Below are 17,934 nucleotides of genomic sequence, written 5' to 3'. Positions count from 1 at the left end.
TTTCAAAATTGTCCTATGACAGGCAATTTGTGGGTATTACTTTTAGAAACGGGACAGGAAAGTGTATGCTCTTTTAAGCCTGGGACTTCCCTACAGAAAAAAAAAAAAAAGACCAAACCAAAAGCACTTCTTCCCCACAGCTATCTTCAAGGAGGAAGTTCAGCTCCTCCTTGAAAACAGCTGAGGACTTGTAGCTAACACTCCTCACCAAGAGTCAGGGTTAATTCAGCTCAGTTAAATTAAAAGACTATAAAGTCAATGACAGTGATGATAAACTTGGGTTCCACAAAAATTGAGCACATAGAGTGCCAGTTGCATGTATTTCTGAGTAAACTCCAAGCCAGACCACACATTTTGTCTGTCTTATGCCTCAGGATAAAGCCTGCAGTGTTTACTGATGCAGCATTCACACAGACCTCAACAGAGCTTTCCCAGCAGAGAAATCCTGGCCTGCAAAGCACAAGCCAGACTCATGGGAGTAATATCAGTGCATGCAGCTCTATCCCGCAGGCAGTGCCGCAGCCCAGCATCCACTCCTCTTCCACACCTTCCCCCCATTAATTGCTCTGATATCCATAAGGAGGGGTGAGGGGAGTATCTACAAGCTTGCAGCTGTCAAGCATTAATGCTAAATCCTGGCCAAGTAACGAAACTTTAATTACAAGCTGCGGCTCTCCACGCACAACAAAATGCTGGGCGCTGACATCAGAGCCGCTCTCAGCTGCTCTGGCGCTTGCGAGAGGCAGCAATTACAGCCACGTTCCGCCCAGGACCAGCGGCTGCTCCCGGCCTCTGCGGTCATTTGGCAGAGGTCTGGCACTGCTGCAGTGGCTGTGCAGAGTCAGGAAAAGACCACAGTTCTCTCGCTGGCCCCCAGACTGCAATGTGCTTTAATTGTAGTGTGCACTGATTTTTATACTGGGGGGGGGGGAGAAGATGACTTGAAATCATCAGCCTATTATGCTCCTGCTCACACTGATGTGAACTGCAGAGAGAGGGAGAGGGAATGCAGTAGAGTCAGGAAAGTCTAAAACAAATGTGAGTAAAGTCTCCTGCATAGCCAGTATGGCCTTAGATTCACCAGCTGTATGCACAAGCCCTTGCCCAAACTGCAGAACCCTATTTAACCCACAAGCTCCCAGGACACTCCAGCACTACCTTTTTTCCCTTCTTCCAGCTGAAGGAAGCACCAGCACCTTGTCACATCTTTCAGCTGAGCACTGAAGAACAACCACCCGCCCCTCAGTTTCTTGCAAAGCCATGCAGCTCCTGCATGGCATCACAGCTATGCTGCTTTGGCTGCGGGCAGGCAAAACCCCAGCTGAGAGAGACCTTGGCACCTCCCTGTGATTCCCCTCAACAAAAGAAACAGAGCACTTAATGTCCTTCAATGCTTTCTTAGATTAGTACCTGCCTACAGAAAGGGAGACGGGCGTCCCACAGACCCTCAGACAGTGCTGAAAAGGTGATATCTGGAAGGCAAATTCAGGAAAAGACCCCTCAACTGTGAAATAAGACATTATTCCAGACACAGCAGTAATTAATCCCCAGAGAAAATTAAAAAGCAGGGAGATCCCTGTCGATGCAAATATATTCTAGATAAACACTGACACTGATTTTAACAATTGTCTTTGAAGTCCATTTTTCACCTTTAGGGCATCTAGTCATACCCCTGGCAGCTCCTTTTTTTCACAATAGAAGTACAAATACAAGACTTTGAAATGCTGTGGTTAACCAGCATGTGGAGAAGAATGGCACTGAACACCCACTCCTGGGTGGAGAACTCCCTTGCGGGATGCCATCCTGGCTGCCCCTGTTTGACTCATTTAACCATGTCCACGACAACATCAAGTTACAAAGGGATCAAAGATTTCAGGTGATCCATGGGGACCTGTACTGCCTGGCAGACACTCGCAGCCTGAGGAAGGTCAGAAACAGAGCCATGACTGCTAAAGCTATGTTCCCTTTGGATGTTGGCTAATAATGTCTTTCTCCTTGAGGGAAGATAGTTCCCTGTCCAGTAACCATATCAAAACCTGACAAATATTTTCCCACACAGATGTAGCTGCTATAAAAGGTTGCCACTTTGTGGGTTGGCAGCCAAAAAATAACTTGCCAACCCTTAAAGGAAAACTGGCAGCAAGTAAGCAGAGGACATTCTGGACTTCCCATTTGAAAATCTAGCATAAACACAGCCTCAGAACTCAGTTAAGCCTCTGTGTGCAACAGACAGAACATTCCTGCTAGCATGGAGATAATCTTCAACCTACATGAAACACAGAGCTTATTTTGAAGAAGGAGCACCCAAGAGCCAAACTACCCCTGGGGTGGGGGCAGATAAGAACATACCAAGGCTGTATCTTTACATACATCAGCAGTTTCTTAAATCATGTCTTCTGTTCCAAATTAAACAAGAACATGGACAACACTTTAGACCTCAGTGTTTCAAATCCTATCATATCTTTACAGAGAAAAGAGTAGTAGAGGTCACCACTTTGGGGGAAAAAAAAAAGTAGAATCTTTTCTCTACTGCCTACTATTACTCTGGATGTATAATCCAGACAGATACATGCTCACATGTGTATGACTGCCCTGCATCTTGCAACAGTCCTGCCAAAACAGTTTTTGGAGGAACCAAAAAAAAAGGCAACAAAAGTCTGTCACCAAGGAAACATTTAGTCAGAGGACAGACCATGGAACAGTTATGTGTCTGTATCATTATGGGTTTGGATATAGTGAGAAATATACAGACTCTGCTCACAATTGCTGCAATCAAAGGAAGAACTATCCCATGGTGAAATAAATACCTGGGAAACAAAGCTGTTCAGAGAAGTGAATGATTAGCATCAAAACACAGCGTAGCTTCATGACTTCAGAAAAACCCCAGTGGGCATCCTCCTGTTTTGTAATAGATGCCAGTTTGAGGAAGTATATATTTTCCTCTAAATGCCAATGAATGGGTGCATTGTTTGAGCAAGCCTTTCATCTAAAGCATTTATGAAATACAGTGGTAATAAAAGCGTTTGCTTTTGTAATACCTCGATGAGTTTGTTTTAACATGTCTCGAGAAGTAACTGTCATTTAGAACAAAGCATTCTGAACAGCTCTTATTAGTGGATTAAAAATAATAATAGTCTTCTTAAAATATGGCCAAATGAAACCTCAACCTTCAGAATTTTGTTACCAGAATTTCTCTGTCCTACACAGAATCACTTACCATATATGAAGGAAATATTAAAACCCGCTTATGTTTGCCACATGGCCACTGGGGATCATCTAAAAGATTTGGGTCGTATTCAACAAAGTCTCCCAGGTCACTACCTATAAAACAACAGTTTAGATATAGAAGAAATGAATTAATTACATCAAGAAATCTCCGGACTTAACAGAAGTGGCAAGCGAGTTCACAGATAATGCACAATATTATCTCCATTCAAGACTTTTTAAAGACATGAAAAATTGCTCTAAATTTTGACCACTCTAAGCATTTCTATACTAAGGTGATCTGCCAAGATATAGAGGACCTACAGCTCATGAATTACCTGGTAAATGTGAATTTAGGGCTTAGAGAACTGCAGAATTATATAAAGCTCCACAATGACTTTTATTCCCAGCAACAAGTTTTCATCTGTTCAGGCAAATGTTTTGATTAATCTCATTTATCATGCCAAAATATCTTAAGCATATAGTGCTTTGGCTTATGTTTCGTGTCCGGTTTTGTAAACACAGCCCTTTCCAGCCTAACAAAGGTCACAAGTGGAATTTACACCTTCAGCTTATGACTACTGTGTTGCCACTGTAAATTTTCCATAGCAAAGGAAGGTAAGGATAAGCCTGAAGCAGGAGGAACAAACAATGCTGATGACAGGAGGAGGCACGCCGGGTGCCATCGGGGCTGTCAATACAACCAACGTGCTTGTGTATTTAACTTTCCATCCCCCACAAGCAAGCTTTCTAAGCAAATAGGGAATGAACTGTGTTCCACCCACAACACAAGACTATATTTTACTTAGTTTAAGCTAATGGGGGGCTGAAACACATCAGTCCTTTGCAATAACTGCCTACCATCAGGGTACCCAAGGATATTAAAACAAGCCACTTGAGAAGTTACCTGCATCAATGCTTCCCTGGGTGCTGTTAGCTCTTCCCAAAGAAAGGCTACGATGGCTTGCATTGCGGAATTGGGAGAAAGATGAGGTGGAATCTATCGTGTTTCTCCGAGTTCCCAGAGCATTGGTGGGAAATAGGAACTGTGTGTAAGAAACTGTCTAAAAAAAAAAAAAAAAAATGGACAGAGTTACTTTCAGCCCAGCTTGGATGCAGTGGGATGCCTTTGGTGCATTCCAACTGGAATCAAGAGAAGCCAAATTAATGGAGGATTTTCTGGATTTAGTAGTTAGGCACAGATAATAAAAACCAGTCACCTACATTTGCTTCAGTGCAGTCAGTTTATCCATGCAAAAAATGCTTTTGCAAAGGCATTAATTCTTCAGCAAAACAAACACACATACACACAACCTCTAATACACTGGATTTACCAAATCCTACTCAAGGGTCAGATTTAAAAATATGTCAGTTTGGTCAGGCTTTTTCCAGTGGGCCTTCTCTGTACCACATTTCAGCAGCTTCTTCACTGAACTAGCATCATCTGTATAGGTCCCTCAGCACACAGAGGCAAATCACTTAAACATTGCTAAACTGAAGCACTTTCTCTGCTATTTTTCTTCCTTAGGGCTTTGTCTGGCAGAGTCTTATTGATGTAATAAGTGAGCTCCAGTTCACAGCAATGGTTGTGGGGGATCATTTACTACCCCCCAACATGGACTAAGTGTGAATGAGTAACTTGTGACAAAATTATTTTTAGAGTGCAGTGATTCTCTGCTTGTACCCCTGGCCAAGAAAAAGCTATGCCTTGCTTCTTGTTGGCTTATTTTCCAAAAATAACATTGCATTGAAGGAAAAAACCGAGCCTGAGACTCTAGACTGGTTTACAAGGAGGTCAGAACAGGTATCAAATAAAAAATGTGAGCTTTCATTATTTATAGGCAGACAGATTGTCCTCAGGAATTTACAGCCTGTAGTCTGGCCTGACACCTGGTTAGGTGAGCACAACCTGTAGCAGCATTGACCCAGGGCCTTTAAATCCATATATGACAGCAAACTGAACTGTCGAAAGTAAATCAGTTTTCAGGAAGAAACATTTTCTTCCATGATCAAAACTGTCTCTCCTCTACATATTTCCTTAAAATGTATCATTTCCCTAAAGATTCATATTTGCTTATTCTATTCAAGAGAATGAACTCTTGGATTTTGAAAGACTCATCAGATTCGTGCTACTGTCTTCCTGCTCTTTGGAAAAATATATTATTAAGCAAAATGTTATTACATACAATTGAAAGCAAACAGGATTACAGCTACAACTCTCACCAGAAATTATTTTCAAGCTCCTAACAATATACCCTGCAGTGATACCTCCTACTAGAGCCAGGGGAAGGCTGTGTAATTCAGTAACGCTTTACAGACTTGGATATTGCCAGAGGCAAATTTCTTCAAGGATACAGAGTTGTCTGCATTGACAGCTTGGGCAGTCCTCATGAATTTCTGCTAAGCTTATTTACAGTTGCACATACTGTGCTTTAACTACTGGGTTACACTGCGCATTATATTTGCACTTGTTATTAGTTAAGCCATTTTTTCCCCTTACAAAATAAAATGTAAGGGAGTAGGAACTGAAGCATCCCCACCTTCCCATCTGCTCCGAGCTCCACACCTTCAAGACCAATTATGTCTTTCAGACACACTCCAGTAGAATGGCACTGGCGTCCACCATCCAGCTTCATATCCCTGAGAAGCAAAGAAGAGCAGAAAAAGCTCTTAATACATGTGCCCTGTTCACCTCCCACCACCAGTGCTGAAATAAGGTGCAGCATTAATCCAGACATGCCAATGCAAAGCACAGATCAGACAACTCTTCCTATGGGAAGCACTCGTGTTGTGCTTCCCAAAGTGTGTGTTCCAAACACTTAACAGAGAAAACCCCCACTTTGCTCATGGTTGCAGCTCATACCCCACCTACGATGCATAGCAAGGTTCCTCTTCATTGGGTACCTGTGACAGAACCTGGCACTGGGAAGGAACTGGAAGTCATATCCACTTCAGGTGAGACACACCAATCCAGCCTGAACACTTGACTGCCATGTATCTGGCCAGCAGATGTTCCCAGGCCACATACCCATGAAACAGAGGTAATTTCTCATAGAAGATTCCAGGAAGGATTCCTGCTCCTCCAAGAACACAGGAGAGTGGCAAAAGCCCAGTGACTCTGCTGCTGGAGACTGACAGGAGAAACCCAGTTCTCCCTGACCCTGGCATGGAAACTTGGGGATCTACTTTAAAAGGACTGACCCACCTGGCATCTTCCATTTGGAGATAAACGAGATGCCTGAGACAAGCAGACTGTATCCCATGCTTTAGCCTCATGATAAAATGTGAGCAAAGGTAAAAAAGACCAGGAACAAATTTGTGCTTCACTAGTGACAGCTGTACAGAACTCCATAATATTTATCTTGCAGTATTTTCCTGGCTGATTGCTGCCGAGGTCCAAGTTTGTGCTCAAAACTCTGCGTGGGAGAGATGCTGACATGGAGGCCGGGAGAGCCCCGCAGGCTCTTCACCCAGTCGCAGGGCTGGGCTATCTCCTGCTCTGACATACAACACACCCTCTTTCCTTGTCTTTCCTCTCCAACCTATCACACATTTTATTTCTCTGAAGCACTGCTATCCTGAGTCCCCAGTATGTCATGTACCTCACTGCTGGAAAAATCCAAAACATCTATCTGCTGGAAAACATACTTCAGTGACAAAGGAAAAGATTGTATCAAGTTTCTAATCCCAACAAAGTCCTCTTAGTTTCTTGATTGGAGTTCACTTAGCACAGTGTCATATTATCATTCTTGTTTCCTGATATCATGTTACTGAGGGGCTGGACAAATAATTATGTAAAAATAACCCTCTGTCAGAAGCATGGTATTAGCCTCTCTGCTCCTGCGCAGAAAGTGCTTAAGGGAGCTATTTCTCCAAGAGATAAATGCCAAATTGTAACTATTTCAGCAGGTCTTATCTATGAAACAAACACACAATTTGAGGAAGCCTCTGAACCCCAAAATGAAAACAAATATCTGAACCACCTGACACCAGAATAGTGTAGTTTCATTCTACTCAAGACCTTACAGACACAGAGCAATAAATAATGCTGTTACAACTCTAAAAACATGTCATGGAGAAATTTTTCCATGTAATTAACAGACATGGATGGATAACTCTGCCATTCCTCAAATGGAAATCCATCACGCTTTGAAGAGTCAGCACAGCAGCTTTAAAAAATAAAGGCCAGCTCTGGGGACTGGAAAGAAATCAGAGCTTTTGAAGCAGGGAGCATGGTCAGCTGGCAAGTGCAAGCACACACAGGAATGATTCCTGGACATTAGCTGAAGATCGATGGACACTAATGCCTCCATTTCCCCATCTTTTTGATGTTTCCAAAGAGGACTCTCCTTTCAGGACCTTACTGCAACACTGCAGTAATTCTCCCTGTTTTGCAAAGGCCACTTGGGGTGTTCCCCTTCTCTACATATGCTCTGTATTTCTCGATAGTATATGACTGCTTGTGTTGTAAAATGGAGTAATAAAATATTCTGTTTGGAGAGAAAACTGTCCATAAACCAGAGAATTAAACTCTCTCTCTTGAGGAAAATCAGTGCTAAACAATGTGCAGTTTCTTATGAGTGTATAAACGGAAAGGCTCACCCTGGCTTATACACATCCTCCTCTCTCTCATAAAAGATCTTGGTTAACACCTCATAAGGAATTCCTAAGCAACTTTACTGTATCCTTTTTGAGTTCCCTATCAGTATGACCTACAGCAAGCTAATAAAACTTTTGCATGACAAGCCTTTATTTATTTTCCCTCACTCCTATTAAAGACAAAGAGTTCAAGAATCCCCCAGCAAAGCTCTTGCTGGGACAGCAAGCCCAAAGGCTGCCAGCCCACTGCTGGGGGGAGTCTCAGCACAGCTGCTTCCTCCCCACAGCCCCACCATCCCAAGAACAACTAGGAAAGATCTGGGGGATGCTTTCCCTTAGCCCACTCCAAAAGGGTGAGTTGTGCCTGGGGAAGGGTCAGGATGGTTGTTTGCGTAAAGCCACTGCACCAGTGTAGCCATCCACGGCCACCAGATTCTTTAGGACACATGTCCTTGGCACGGCACCACAGCCAAGGGGCTCTGCAAGGCAGAAGCATATGGAGGACAGGCACTTCATATAAAAAACCAAATCAAGCTTTCACTGTGTTTAAGTTATTTAAATTACCAGTGGGACTCAGGAACTGCACAAACCAATATCCAGTAGTAAGCAGTGCTTAGAAAATGCAGAGTAGGAAAGACAGTCCTTGCCAAAGAGGCATTTAAATAAAGAAAACTTCCTACCTCCTCTTCCTCAGTTTTGATTTTCCTGCTTTATTTCCAAAATTGCTGTTTAAGAAACTTCAAGGAATTCAAGCAGACACCCAAAACCAAAAATGAACCATGGGAACTTAATTTTACTACCTTCACCTTATTTGAGCAGGGAAAGCTTGAGAAAATGAGAAGATCAGGGATAACATTTCCTTAGGAGGCAAAAAACTAGATTCCAGTTTCTGACAAAGTTTGGGGAGCTACCCTGGTTTACATCAATGTCAAGCTCTAGTATTCTATTAATGGATACCATTTCTGGAAGGCTGAGCAGCGTTAGAAACTACCCTCAAAACAAAATGTATTGTCTTAGTTACCCATGACTGCAGAATGTTGAGGAATAAATCTGGTCCAAGTAGACAGGCTCACAAGCTGCAGACTGAGATGCAGACTGAAATGCAGACTGAAATGCAGAGCTCCAGGAAGGAGCCTGAGAAGGGAGGCCGTGAACTGCCAGCCTTTGGGATAACAGAGGGCGGGGAGGTGGGTAACACCAGCCAGGTGAATGGACACTGGGAAACACAGCGACATAACAAAGGAGATAAAGGCCATGAGCCAGTGAGGTGGATGGACACAGAGAGCAGGGGGGCAGGAGCCAAAGACTCAGGAGGATGAGGAGACTTCTGGGAGACTGTGAGGGTGTAAAAGCCCAGGGGCTCCTTGGCTGGGGATCCTCCTCAGAGGCACCAGCTTGAGCTGGTTCTGTGTTACTGCACCGTGAGTAAGCGGCTGTATGGAATGAGACATCTGAGTCTTTGCCATGGGAAACCTGGGGTTGAACTGGTGAGGAAATCTGGTCTGAATGGGGTGTGTGAGGAGTCAAGTGGGAACCCATCGGGACACTGGGGCCTCCTGCTGTGAAGGGGTTTCAGTCCCAGCAGTGAAAATCTCTGGCCTTGGGAGTGAGACCAGCAGCCTCCTGAGCAGCCAGACTGGATAGTTTCCTTAGCAAGAAAAAAATGACAGTTTCTCCATCTAACAGAGTTCACAGATTTTCTTGGAACCATACCAGGTAACATGGGATCCCAGATTTGTTGTCAGATGGTGAAAAGTTTTACTGAGCAGATAGATAAGGATCCAAACAAGCAATCTCATCCTGTCTTTTACTAGCCAGGCCAGGATTAAGAGAGTATAAATTGGATGCTGTTACCTTCGGAAGTATAACACTTCTTTAATGAACCAAATGTTATGCTTTGACGTGATCTACAAAGTCTCATGCAACACTCCTGCTGGGCACTTGCTCTTTAAATGACAGCAACAGTTGAGCACTCTAACCTGTGAATAATTTAGGAGTCCATGAAATATTAAACAGACTTCTAGATACATGAAAAAGCCTTCTGCTTATTGCAAAAACGAATCTGATAATTATTGTTTAGAGATGTCAGCCTTCTGTGCCTATATTTTATGCTTAGCTATTCCTGACTGTTAAGATTTATTCTAAAAGCAAAAGAGGTTCATGAGACATCAAGAAAAGATGCCGTTCTCACCCATCAGTGTAAATAATTCCTACTTATCATCTCTGTTTAAGAAGACAAGGACAATGACAGCTCTGGAAAAGCCGCACTGCCAGTCAGTCCAGCAGCAGATCTCCCACTGCCTGAGGCTGCCTGCTATAATTGATCAAGAGCTTTCAGATCCTAATGCCATTAGTGTTGCTAGAACAACTCCAGCTGCAATTTACAGGGAGAAGGAGCAAAAAAACTCCTGGAAAGATGGCTCTAATGGGCCAGCCTCCTTTTTCTCTCTCCAAAGATACTTAGCTGTCAGCATGCCAGCTCTTTTCCTGATGTTTTGCCCAACAGAGAGTTAAAGTTCAAAATTTAAACTTATTAGCTTTTGGAGATTTATTGGTTAATTTCAACCTAAGGGAACAGGGCAACTCACAAGAATGAGCAATGGTGGCTCTATAAAATTCATACATGAAATGATTAGTTTTGAAATGTCCTGTTGTGAGAAAAAAAGCCTCAGATTTGTGCCTTTCTGTAAAGCTAGTATGTGCTTGGTTTCATTTTTTGTTCAATTTGCGAGAAGCAGGGAAAATGGGCGATGGTAAAGAAAAGCAGAGATATTTCAGTTTCCCTGTCACAGGCTAAAAAGAGAGAGTTGTTCTTCCCCAGGCCTACAGAATGATAAATGCTCAGGAAAAGCACTCAAGATTGATGACTTAATCAAAACTGCCTCGCATACAAAATCTGTTGGGGAAGAACAGCAAGGATGTAACAGAGTATCCTGCTTTGCTGTCTGCTTATTGCTACTATCCATATGGCAATTTAGATGCTCTAATTTCTCCTGTAAATATTGCCCCATTTTCTACACTCACTAACCTGCCAAATAACTGACTGCAGCACGACAACCTCACATGAGTCCTTCTTCTCGCCTCATTTTGCATATGACTTTCTTACCCAGTTTAAACACTAAATATGAACAAAGACTGCAGAGTTCAGGTAAAGAAGGCTGTTCGGAATGCCAGGGCTATGGACTAACAGATCATTTTGGTTAGGTATTATCTGGGGTGATGGTATTGAAAACCTCTTGCTCCTGGCATCATTGAACACATTATTGTTCCGGTCAGCATTTAGTTAAATTCCAAGTTAAATTCAGCAGTGATTTATCTTTAGAAACTGGATGAAGCTGGTTTAGTAGCATTTCTGAGAAGGACACACATTCTTTTTATCTAATGACTTGCTGCTTTACCTCAGAAGAACGGTCTGTTTCTTGGGCTTCAATCCATTTGATTACTCATACTGCATTATTTCCTTTAGCTGGAGGCAAGTTTCGTCAGATGAATACCTGTATTTTTGTCAAGACAGGAATATTCAGCAGCTATGCCTGCTGCAGGTAACTTTCTAACCACATAATGAATTCAGTGCCACGAAGAATAAAAGATGAGATGAACTGGCCATTTTTAAAAGGATGTGCACTATCTGATGCTCTGAGTTTTCTGTCCTGTAGCTCATCACCTCCAGCCCTGCTGTCAGGCAGTCACTTGCAAGCCCAGGTCTGAATGTTCCATGTAAGACTAACCAGGCTGCAGTGCTGCATTTGTGTCACACCGCCAGCTCTCCTCCTCCCCCAGATTCTCCAGATTAATCTTCTGGACAGGACTTCACAGGAACTTGAAAGCTCTTAAAAGAGTTCTTACAACATCACAAAATATATAATCAGAATAGGTACGATTTCAATCTGTGAATGCTTTTGCCATTGATAAAAACAAGCCTAAAAAGTCCCTTTTCCAAAACACGTTTTGAAATCATGGAGCATAACGGTGTGTGCCAAAGATAAAAAACAACCCACACAACAGAACTATAAACCCAACTAACCACAATAGCTTTTATTCTTGGGGAGAAAAACAACACGGTACCTTCTTCCTCCTTTATTATACCTCTAACAGTGACAGACATACACCACCATTGTCCTTTTTTGAAATGGCTTAGGCTATACTAATGAGGACTGGATTGTTCTCACTTGGCTGCAAGCATATGCAGAGCATTTTTGCAGGCCACCGTGTCCTGCTGGCCACATGGAGCAACTTTGATGTCTGTGGGCACTGCCAGAGTTGTTTCCTTGGAAGCTGATGGAGAAGTGGTGCCTAGAAAAGCTTCAAGAGCTGGCAAGCAATGGAGAACAGATTCCCTCCTCCCCTGCCCAGGATATCTGCTTTTTCCAGGGTAAGCAGAGTTGAACCTGGTTCTTCTCCATCCTGGCTGGGGCTACACGGTGGGTCCACAGAGTGCCCTTGCACACACCATGCTGGGGAATGGGGCGGGCAGAAATCTGCAGGAACATTCCTGAAGACTGTGGCTGTAATGGTTCCTCTTTGGGGACTCAAGTGTCCAGAGCATGACCTGCCTAATGGCTAAAAGGATAATATCTGCTGTGTCTCATCCCCGTCTCCTGTCTCAAAGGCCTGAAATCCAATTCATCTCAAACCATCTGGAGCCCATCTCCAAGTGAGTAATTCCTTCAAGTCTTATTTAATCCATGGCTTCACTCTTTGGTTTGCCATGACACAAATCCCCTCTGAGGGCCCAGAGCAGGTCAGCATGTGGGTTTATATGCCTGTGCTGAGGGTGTGTGTCGTAGGACAGCTACGTGCTGTAGACCTGAGGCGTGTTCCCCTGCCCTGGAAGTGGAACAGTATCAAGGCTCAACTTTGCTTGCTGTGAGCTTCCACAGTGACAACCAACCTCTGACAGAGGTGTGTGCCACAGCAGCATCAGGGGATGCACAGGGTGCACCTCAGATAAAAATGGGAGGTCAACACCTCCAATTTTCTGCCCATCCATAGAATTAGATGGGGATTAATGCTTATCTGTGGCAAGGAAGATATGAAGTGGATACTGAGGAAGTTTCAACACTGTTCACAAAGTCGATCTTACCTCTTTCAGAATATTATATTTAAAGAAGAAAGAGGAACCCTTTATCCATTAAGGTTTCCAATACATTGAAAAAAGAGACAACTGCACAAACCAAACCTGCAGTACTAGCACTTGCCTGAACCTGTGCATCACACTATGACTTTGTATGTCATAAAGTGTTATGGTTTGACCAATACATAAAGACATCATCAAAGCCAAACACTCAGACAATCTTTCTCTGTGTCTGTTAAATTAAGAACAGAGGCAATAACACTGTTACAAGTCTTTTCACAGGTACAAGACAACCTGCATCACTCCCCTTAGCCACCACTAAACCCTGCCTAGGGTCTGATGACTTTGGGTTGTAACATCAAGAGAAACTGCGGGCCAAGGAATGCCAACAGGCAAGATACTCAGCACCTCCTTCAGCTCCTGACTTGCAATGTAGCTTTCTTTACATTGTTTTCACCCGGCTACGTCTGCTCTCACACTTGCTCTGCTGGTCTAGACAGAGGAAGAAAAGTAAGCAATTAGGAAACTTATTCCAGGGGCACCTCAAACTTATTTTCCTCATGTACTTGTATGGCTCTCCTCCCTGCAATGCCCAGACCTCCATTTGTATTGGTACAACCACTTAAAAACATGGTTTGGAGGTTTTTGAAGAGGGTTCTTGCTGTTGTAGTTTGACCTCTGTATGGAGGGCAGGCAGGCGAGGGCCACAGTTCTACAGTACACTGCTTGCACCTCATTGGTGAGGAGTGTGCTGCCCCATCCACACAGGACAGGTACATAGAGTTGTGACTTCAGAAAGTGCCTTTTACCATGTTTTTATAATGGATCTGCTCCTGCAGACTGTATCTACGAGCATTGGTAGAGTACAGCTCTTCTGTACTGCCTACAGTACAACATGGGCTGGCAGCTTCCACAAAACAGCTGTGCCTGGAGATTTCCTCACTGGCCACAGTGCCTGTGAGTTGGAGCAGAGGTGAAGAAGCAGCAGCAGCCCCACTGTGTGCTCCTCTCACATAGAACAGTTCCTCCTGCCTGCTCATCCATCCTACTCTCCCACTCCTGCCGGGGCTTTCTCCAGTCAAATTTCAGATGTGCCCATGGCTCCCTGCAATGACCTGCTTCTTTTCATTAACTATTCAGCAATGTTTGCAGAACACAAACCAGTTGGGATGTCTTGCCTGGGGACAGACATTAGCAATCCAGAGATCCAGAGAAAACAAAGCTAAAGGATGCTGTCACTACAGTACTTCATAAGAGTATCCAGTGTCTCTCCCCACTCCTATTTCAACATCCAAAATGTGCAAGTAAGCAAGCATTGTGCAGCCTGAACAGAGTGGCCACAGTTTATGCTATACTGCCTCATCTGTTCTTTGCACCAGCTGTTCCTGGAAGGAGGTGCCACTGAATTGTTTCTCTCTTCCTCTGATGCTCTGGAAGAAAGACAGAGGGCATTTTTAAAAAATCTTGGCCTTTTAGCAGAGGGAACAGGGTTGGATTGTTGTGTATTGGCTATTGCTACCTTCTCATCCCATGCCCTTCTTGCTGTGCAAGCACAATACAAGACATGACATGCTGAAATAATATTTAGTTTTGCAGCTGGGCTCATTACTGGTGTAATTTAGAAGGTATAACCAGTCATCAGAATTTCAAAATAATTCAATTTTCAATAAAGAGGCAATTTCCACAGGATGATGACCATAAAAGAATGACAGTATACTCAAGAACAAAGAACAAATCTGCCAGTCTGACAAGGATTTCCCTGATGTGTCATCACAGTTTAATTAAAATTTACTGTAAGAGAGCAGACCAAGTCAACCCTCCAACAAAGGTGCTTCCTCCTTTCCTTTGGGCAATAAAAATAATCTCCCTTTGTTTTAAATTACTGGTGCAGAAAGAGATTGCGACAAATCATTCTCCAGAACTAAATAGATGGCTGAAAAGTATGAGCCAAATTCATCTTTTATACAGTTGATAGATTTGACTCTAGATGATTTGTGGCTCTTTCAAACCCACCTCAGTGTATCAATTGGCTATTTCCCACGAATTTTGTGCTCTGCAGTCACTAAGTCAGCCACAAGGACTTCTCAGGTCTCTGGCAAGTGGCCGTGGTGGCCACGCTTTTCCCCCCTGTCCCAGGGTCACAGAGCAGCTGCCCACCAGCACTGCCCGCCCCAACCTTGCACTGCACCTCTAAAGGCACCCAGCTGACCATCAGAGCCTGTGAGGCCATGTCTTCCAGCCAAAGCCAGTTTCTTCCACTTCTGTGGTTTCACTGAAAGAGCTAAAAGCTTCCTCAGTCTTTGGAGAACTACTTCATTCCGAAGGAACTTTTCTATCAGAGCTACAGTGTCTCAGCATGTCAAGGGATGCAAAGCAGAGCTGCAGGGACAGCTATGAACCTGTAAAATACTATGGCCAAAATAATGTCTTCACTGACTGAACAATCTGACCAGTGACTAAAAGTATTAAATTAAAAAGTATTCTGTTTAAATCCAAATATTTCTTTATAGCTCTAAAAATCTAGATACAGTAGCACCATGTTTGCATGGGAGAATGAGAAAGCTAAGATGGCTTATACAATTAAAGTTGTGCTGTCTAGGGTCTTTGTTTTGTCAAAGATGAGTGAAGTCAGAAGAAACAATAAAAACAGTGCATTTTTCAAGAACATTGATTTCATGGGGATAGTTTTCTCCAGCGTAATAATCAAAGACACCACAACACATATATATAAAGTGGGGACTGAGAGCTGTAGTTTTAACCTGGTAATGGTCCACGAGACAAATACACCTAAGAGCATTTATCTCTTCTCAGAGCAGACATGTAAAAAGCATTAGCCTCCATCATGCTGGTGTCTGTTATCAGGTCTACATGCAGGCCCAGAAAGACTATGCAGTACACGTATAAATATACATACCCGACTTGGGTACAGTCTCGATATGGCAGCACTGAAAATATGCTACAGAAGGATCTTCTGCTGCTGATAAGGACTATTCTAAAATATAAAAGAAAATAAAAGACATCAAAGACTAACATTGAAAAATCCCACCACAATAATCAAAGCAAACAGATGTTACCATTGAGGAATTTGCAATCATAAAACTTCCATAATGGACAATTTCTCCATCCTCTTCCACATCTCACAGACATTGTGCTACGGAGCCTTTACAGAAGTGCTAAAGCCTGTGCCGCAGCAAATCAGCAGTGAACGAGTAGTGGGGTCCCATTCCCTCTAAGGGCTTTCTAGGAAGACTATCTTGAATATGTGACTTGGAATCCAGGATAGGTGCTTTCTTAGGGAAAGGAGTTCCCCCAGAGAGGCATAGGATCATTCTGTCAACTCACTATAATGGCTGAAATTCAACAGACAAATCCAGCAGCAATCCAGGTGATACACACTCTGGCTGCTGGTTGTGACCTCTCTCTGCTAAACCAAAGGACTCCCTTGATAGTCAGCTTTTTGTTCCTGAAATAGGCTTCATCCATCAATCAGGTTTGCGATTATCCTAAGTTTTCAGATCCTTTCACTGTTTTCAAGCTTCCTCCTTGAGTCTTCTCCAGTTTTTCCACATCACCTTTCTTGTCTCCAGACATTATCCCTGACCTCAGCAGTTGCACATCTTCCAGTCTTACCTTTAAGATCAGTGTCTAGCCGTGACACCCTGCCACCCTCTGTGCTCTATAATCACACTAGACCTCTTGGTTATGATGTTGCATTGACACTCAGGCATAACTGATCCCACAGTTCCCTGCCATTTGTCCTCCAGCACTACACGTGTCTTGGTCACTGTCAGGGCTGAATCCCTCCTCCTCTAAGCATGGCTTGCCCTTATTCCTCATAGACAGTTAGCTCAAGATTTGGCTATATGAAAGCATACATTATCTACCTGCAGGAGAGCTTATCTCAGAATCCAGGACACTCTTAGAGCAAATGCCTTGCATTTCTAACCAGTCTCCAAATCTCTGCAACATCTGCAAAGTCACTGTGTGATACTGTCCTGGTTTCAGCTTGGATAGAGTAGATTTTCTTTAAATCCAATAGCTTGGAGTAGCCCACCTGTTACACAGCCACACTGTTGCCTTCAGCCATTGAGCTCTGACATTTCATTAAGGAGCATCAAAACCACCCTGAAGTCAAGACCCACATTCCATAAAACAGAGCGGAATGCCAGCAGCTACACTACTAAAGTTTTGGGAGATGAAGACTTGCAAGAAGCCAAGAGAAGTTTGACCAAGCAGTAAGATATAAAATGCCAATAAGTAACTGCTTACAAATATACCCTTCTTCCTTGTTACCTTCAGGACACCAAGAATTGTACAGTTGTACAACTGACCCTTCTTCCCTTTAAAGGCCAACAGGCTGCACCATGTCAAATTCCTCTAAGACACAGTGGCAGCAATTTGTGCTGTTTCCTGATCTGATTAGTGTTAGAATTCACTGATACCTTACCTTTCTAAAAATCTCCACTTGTGGTGAAAATGCTAGGACCTACTGCTACATTGGTTGTCAGGGCTATTGCACTTCCTTGCTCCGCTCTCCAACGTTGACTTTTCTGACATTGTGTCCCACAGACCTGTATGCGAGGATTTAACCTGAATTTTTTATCCATTGTCCTACACTGGTCAAAGCTGGACAACAAACCCTAGCAAGCACTTTTGCTCTTTGCTGTCCAAAAACCATCACACGCACCTATGAATCTCCCACCAGTTACGCTGCTATTAGAACACTGTCTCCTTAAGGGACCAGCTTAGTCATCGTTCTTGGAAAAGGTTTAGCTCCCCAAGAGAGCTGCACATAATCCTTGGAAAAATGCAGAATGATCGATTTTCCTTCTCCTGGATTACTCTGCTACAGCAATCCTATTTTCTTCCTTAAAAGCCCGTTTAAAAGCAAAGAGGGATTTACCCTTTAATGAAGAAGGGTTTCTAATAATAAATGTGCATACAGCTTTAGATAGTTCTCCTGCAGCAGATGAAGTACATTTCATTGTTGTCTGAATGCTGTAATACTCTTGACCCAAGGGAAATGTCTCAGATCCTACAAGATAGTCTCATGGTGT

The 17,934-nt window shown here is 43.3% G+C and overlaps 1 protein-coding gene across 2 annotated transcripts in view; it reads right to left on the bottom strand.

Moving 5' to 3' along the window:
* Positions 1-17,934, bottom strand: part of CABLES1 (Cdk5 and Abl enzyme substrate 1) — a 70,817-nt gene that overhangs the window by 11,760 nt on the left and 41,123 nt on the right. For both annotated transcript variants that reach the window (XM_032123492.1, XM_032123502.1), the window contains exons 4-7: positions 15,792-15,869; positions 5,745-5,844; positions 4,112-4,268; positions 3,218-3,321 (exon numbers count right to left, since the gene is read on the bottom strand). In XM_032123492.1, coding sequence (XP_031979383.1) covers positions 3,218-3,321; positions 4,112-4,268; positions 5,745-5,844; positions 15,792-15,869 — 439 coding nt within the window. The remainder of the gene's footprint in view (positions 1-3,217; positions 3,322-4,111; positions 4,269-5,744; positions 5,845-15,791; positions 15,870-17,934) is intronic.

This window comes from Corvus moneduloides, chromosome 1 (genome assembly GCF_009650955.1).
Source record: "Corvus moneduloides isolate bCorMon1 chromosome 1, bCorMon1.pri, whole genome shotgun sequence".
Lineage (NCBI taxonomy): Eukaryota > Metazoa > Chordata > Aves > Passeriformes > Corvidae > Corvus > Corvus moneduloides.
This window is presented reverse-complemented; position numbering and strand designations above follow the sequence as displayed.